At 45.6% G+C, this 6,000-nt stretch overlaps 1 protein-coding gene across 1 annotated transcript in view; it reads left to right on the top strand.

Annotated features, from left to right (window-relative positions):
- Positions 1–2,761: 2,761 nt before the first annotated feature.
- Positions 2,762–6,000, top strand: part of CLGN (calmegin) — a 61,635-nt gene continuing 58,396 nt past the window's right edge. The window contains exon 1 of the mRNA XM_065405143.1: positions 2,762–2,827. Coding sequence (XP_065261215.1) covers positions 2,765–2,827 — 63 coding nt within the window. The 5' untranslated portion in view covers positions 2,762–2,764. The remainder of the gene's footprint in view (positions 2,828–6,000) is intronic.

Here is a 6,000-nt window from a genome sequence, read left to right as displayed (position 1 = left end):
ATTACATAGTTGCTACAACTGCAGCTATCATTCAAACCATATGCACACAGTCTGAAGCTTCCCTCCTGAAAACTCCGCTCCTCCCTCCAAGTTCCATGAAGATTGCTACAATTTCAACACTTCTGCAGTGATTTTTATCCGTAAGTTATTGAAACATACTCTCAATCATAACCCCATTTTAATTTTCTTCTTTAATTTGGTCCAGAAATGTCTTTTTAGTTTAACATTTATTAGAAGTTTTATAGACAAACATGCCCAAGACGGTATATAGCTATGAAATCTTCAAAGAGCAGTGATAGTGGGTCAAGTAACCTACCAGTGAGAACTCTGGAAAACATGTCCCGTGTCTCTCATGCAGTTGAGTCATTGCAACACTCCCTCACCAGCATCAACTTCCTGAACACCATAATCAGCTTCAGCAATGACAGCTACATACAAGAAACTCAGAGATCACCAGTTACCTTCACAGATCCAGTAACCACCAACCACCTTAAACACACCAAGAAATCAGTTATCTGCAGGTGCCAGGCCCTCAGATACCACAGAATAAACTCCAAGGAGAAAGTCTGGAATACACACCTTAACACACTTGAAACCCACCTCTACCAAACAAGGACACTCCACCAGAAAGTAGATTGCATCATGTAAGAGGCCACCTAAATACACCAGGAGAATCTGCTTCAATACAAGAAAAAAAAAGACCTCTGACCAGATGCCCCTAGTTGTCACCTATCACCCCATACTTGAACCTCTATAAGGAATCATTAAACAAATACAACCGATGGAAACCACATCCTGGAAGAAATCTTTCCTGAACCCCCCCTCTTCTGGTCTTCAAACAGCTCCCCAGCCTCATTGTCAGAAGCTCCCCACACACCAACTCAAAGCAGCACCAGACCCAGCCAGAACAACTGATGCAAACCTGCAGACATTGCTTCATTGCTATAACCCCGACAACACAGCTTTCAAAATCCATGCCTATTAGCACATCTGGTTTTTGTCATCCAGTGTGTTAAATGCCCCAATAACAACTATGTAGATGAAATGAGACATTTGCTATGCTCTCAAATGAACTCACACAGAAAAATGGTAAGACAAAAACAAAATATCACTTATGAGTGAACACTTTTCATAAAACCATCACTCCACATCTGAAGTTTCTGTCCTCGCTCTGAAAGGAAACTTGCATAACACCATCAAAAGACAAGCCTGGGAACTTAAATTGATAACTCTACTAGATACCAAAAATCATGGATTTAATAAAGATGCTGGATTTATGGCTCAATACCACAGTCTGTAATCCACTCATCCTCCTTTGTCCTGTTACTGCCCATTTCCCTTTGAATTGTCTTGGGCAACATATGTTCATTCCTTACCTGTTCCACTTTGTATTTAGCTCTGAATACCTTTCCCAGACCAAAAGAGCTCTGTCTAACTCACCAAAAGAGCTCTCTTTCACCAACAGAAGCTGGTCCAGGAAAAGATATGTCACCCACCTTTTCTCCTTATAACCAATAAAGTTGTTGCACAAAACTTAGCTGTAGAGGATGGTGAGTGGTTTTGCTTTATTTATAATATCACAATGTCCCCTCTAAATTGCCTTAGCCTATTTGTAATCTATTTGATCACATCAATCAGATACAACAATCATTAATATTAGTTTAATTACAACCTCTTCCTTCAAATATAACCTGCCCATAAGATTTCAGTTGATTTTAATTCTATGGAAAGTTAGACAAGTCTGTGTTTGTTCAGATTGATCTTACAAACGGAACACTGTAAAGACTGCCAGATGTTAAAGATCTCAAAGAACCCAGCAGTTTGTAATTCTTCTGCAGCTCAGAGGCAAATGGATTTTCTAGTACATTTTCAGAAATCCAATCTCCAGTGCACGTGCTGTAAGTGTAGGGAGGACAGGTTGTATTTTCCATGCATAGGAGGCTGAATCCCTGCTATTGGAACAGCCTTGACTATGGAGCCATGGCAGGTGCTGACACTTTGTACTGGGTGAAGTGTTTCAAGCCCTGGGACTGAGCTCGGGGACCCTTCCTTGCCCTGGCTAAGAAGCAGGGCGGCAGCAAACTGGTAACCATTTCCCAACTCCCATGCGGCGACTGGCCACTAGGTCTGGCGCCGTAGGCTGAGCAGTTCTTCTTCACACAGTGCACAGTCAACCTGTGGAACTCCTTGCCTGAGGCAGTTGTGAAGGCTAGGACTATAATAGGGTTTAAAAGAGAACTAGATAAATTCATTGAGCTTAAGTCCATTAATGGCTATTAGCCAGGATGGGTAAGGAATGGTGTCCCTAGTCTCTGTTTGTCAGAGGGTGGAGATAGATGGCAGGAGAGAGAGCATTTGATCATTACCTGTTAGGTTCACTCCCTCTAGGGCACCTGGCATTGGCCACTGTCGGTAGACAGGATACTGGGCTAGCTGGACCTTTAGCCTGACCCAGTACCGTTGTTATGTACCCGCGTGTGCTGAACGGCTAGAGCTGCCTGCGCAAGGCCGCGAGCAGTCCCCTAGGGGCTGATTGTGATTGGCCTAGCCAGCACGTGCTAGGCGCTGACCGCCGCGGACTGAGCCGTGATTGGCTCGGTCAGGGAGTATGCAGCCAGTGAGTTGCGCCGGGATGGTCCCGAGTTGTGATTCGCTTGATCTGTTCCGAGCGAGCGCTGATTGGCTCGGGCTGCGCGGCAACACCTGCTCTTCATCGCCTGCATCCCTTGGAGTGCAGCAACGCATGCGCAGTTGATTGTGGGTGATGCGCTGTGAGACACTGCCTGGCTTTACCGGAGAGAGGCAGACGGGACCTTCTATCTTGCTGGTAATTATCTTCCCGGGCGCGGCTAAATATCTCTGATCTACGCTGGGCGGGCTGCCTCCGGTCCTGTTCACTGTGTAGTGGCTTGGGGCTGTGAGCTTCGCCGCGCGGGACCGGAGTAGAGCTGTGCCCGGCTCTCACATCGCACTCTGCAGGCGAGTGGCGGCGCTGGGGCAGCTGCTCCCTTGGTCAACCGTCAGCGGGAGGCCCGGGCTCCGCAGGCGCATAGGAGTGCGGCGGCCCTCAGGCAGGGGCTGCGCGGAGGCAGTCGGGAGTGGAGGCCGCTCTCCTGCCAACCCTCTCCCACCCTGCCGGTGACCCTTCGGCATGTGGGTGGGGCCGTTATTTTACCGTTAGAATGTCAGTGGCTTGAGGAGTCCAAGCGCCAGCTGCGGGCGCTGCGCGTTCCCTGCTGGACACGCGCCTGGCGGGGTTCCCCGGGAGCGCGCTCAGTCTTGTGCCCCCTCTTTTCAGCGTAGTGGCTCTAACCTCCAAGCTGACATCTGATTTCGTTCAAACTACCCCGGCACAGCGGTCCCTGCCCTCCTCGGCAGCACCTGCCCGCCTCTCCCTAGAGCTGCTCTGCGACCTAGTGGGACCAGCCAGAGAGAACAACAGCAATTAGCTCCGTATGGGGGCGGGGGATGGACAGCAGGAGCTTTATAGCTAGGGCGGGTATAAAAATAAGCAGGTCTCCTAATTATCTGCCTTACAGGGGAAGTTGTAGCTAATTGTACCTAACTGGCTGGTTTCTGTTGGTTAGGGTCAGTCGGACTCTGGTTTTAGCTGCTCTTGTGCATGTGCTGCAGTCAGATCCTTGGGGCAAGGAGGGGGCTGAGGAGGAGGGTTGCACTGTCCTGGAATGCGCCCTCCATAAGGACAGTGTGGTGGGTCTTTGTCAAAATGTAGACTCTGGATTTGTGGAGTGTGTTACACGGGCCGGATATAGGTTCTTGATTCTGAACATGTGCTTGCCTTCATTTGTGGGTAGCTTTAAACATAGGTATTCATCTAGAATAGATCTTTAAAATCTTACTTATTAGCCGCACTAAATCTGTGCTTGTTACAGTTATTCCGAGGAAGCTTTCCTGTAATATTTTGGGGTTCAACCCAGCCCAGTAAGGGGTTGTCACTTCCTGTCCTGTAATCCTGGGTGTCTTAAATACTCTGTTGTTGTGGCTCAGATGCCACCAGCCCAGAGACAAGCATGTGGTTCCCTAAGTGTGTGTGTGCTGTGGAGCCCTGATTCAGTGCTCTGACCCCAGCAGCCTGCCTACAACACAACAGCTCCACCAGCCTTCATTACTACTCGGAGGATGACCCCAACTCCTGTATTTCCTCAAAACTGTCTGCCATGAAGAGTCCAGCCCTCTCCTGGAATACTCAGGGAACTAAAGTCCATTGCTTGTAAAAGACACAAGTACAGCTTATTACTTTAACTGGAGCCAACAATCACTTCAATTCAAACACAGCACAGAGTTGTATTATAGTAAAAATAAAACAAAGGTTAAGTGATACTAGGTATAACAGATTGAAGGTAGCATGGGTTACAAACACAAGTAAAAATACGCTTTCTGATGCCCAAGAGCTAACTTAACAAGCTACAGACTTAGCTCAAGGTAGCTTTCTCACCAATTGTTCTTTCTTCAGCATGGCTGCCACACAGCAGGTTACTGTCAAAGTAATAAACATCAAGGATGAAATTCTGGCCTTATTGAAGTCGATGGACCAGGATTTCACCCCAGGTAGCTTCTTTTTGGTCATATCCACAGCATGATCTGCTTAGTCTTTGGGAGGGACAGCTAAGCCTTAAAGCTAACGTCTCTCTTCCTTGCTGTTTACTTGAAAGAACCTATCACTTTTCCTTTCCAAGCAAAGCCACCACCTGTACTAACTTTCCTTTTCCCCTTAAAAGAACTTCTAGAAAGTATTTTCTTGGCAACTGGCTATCAGTATAACATTCTTTTACATGTATCTAATGAACATCGGTAATTTGGGGTGACCTGATGCTAAAATAGTTTTGGCTTTACATTTTGGGTTTTATTTTAATTTCTTTGTCTTTGCAACTGTATTTTCAGCTTGATATCATTGGGAAGTCCAGAATTAGAGCTTGCTTGTTATAGAAAACATCAAGTATATTTTCCCCTCAAACTTTATTCAATGAATATCCCTTCTCTGAATCTCTCCGCTGACTTTCCTTATCCCTCACAGTAAGTTTGAACTTCTTGCACTAATCTTCAAGGCCCTGCATGACTCTGCCTCTTTCTTCTTATCCAGACTTGTCTCTTATTACATTAACCCATTCACTTCATTCCACCAAAGATACTAACTCTGATGCCCCGTTTCTTAGTATTCCACCACTGTGTCAACACTCAGTTGCTTCTATGTCCCTCCCTTAGATCTGGAATGCTCTTCCTGAACTGGATCCAGTTCTTCTGCAATGCCAGCAAGAGACTAGCTGAATAAGTCACCTATTTTTGTATTTGTCTGAGTAGTTTTTTGTCTTCCTTATGTTGTGCACTAGTCTTGCTGGATAATTGCATAATCATATGGATGATGCCTCTGTTCTTCCTCTTTTCCCTATGGTTCTCCCTGGCTGTCTTGCTTTTCCCTTTGGCTAATATCAGACACTAGTTTGTAAATTCCTTGCAGTAGAGATTACATTTCTTCTGCTGTGAGGTGCCACACATTCTATTGTGTGCTGTATAATAACCTTAGGAAAAGAGACTATAAGTGTAGTAACAAATTGCAGGGGAGAGAGGTAGCATGTGCAACAATTCATTAAACTTGTTGCATGTGGAAAGGACTGGCTTCTGTATGATTAGCATTGGGGATTTCTCCTTTCATTTGCTTAGAGGAAATCTTTTTATGTTTACAGTGATGACTAATTCTTATAAAGCATACTGGAACAATGTATAAGGCTAAAGTATTTCCCATCATTCTCAGTGATAGGATTGTGTCATTCCCACTCTGGAGTCAGCTGGAACAGAACTGTCAACCAGAACATTGTCTTGAATGAAAGTTCTGCCACTGCTCTCTTAGAAGCTTCCCCCTGGTTTTCTGGCCGATTTAGGCCTTGCCTGTATCACCTTTTTCTCCACAAGATTTAATCTTTAGGGCAGATGGATAGCACTTACCTATAGAAATTACAAAGAAAATCATAATTTCAAGTTCTT

This window comes from Emys orbicularis, chromosome 5, assembly GCF_028017835.1.
Source record: "Emys orbicularis isolate rEmyOrb1 chromosome 5, rEmyOrb1.hap1, whole genome shotgun sequence".
Classification (NCBI taxonomy): domain Eukaryota; kingdom Metazoa; phylum Chordata; order Testudines; family Emydidae; genus Emys; species Emys orbicularis.
The sequence above is the reverse complement of the archived record's forward strand: the minus strand, read 5'-3'. Positions and strand labels throughout refer to the sequence as shown.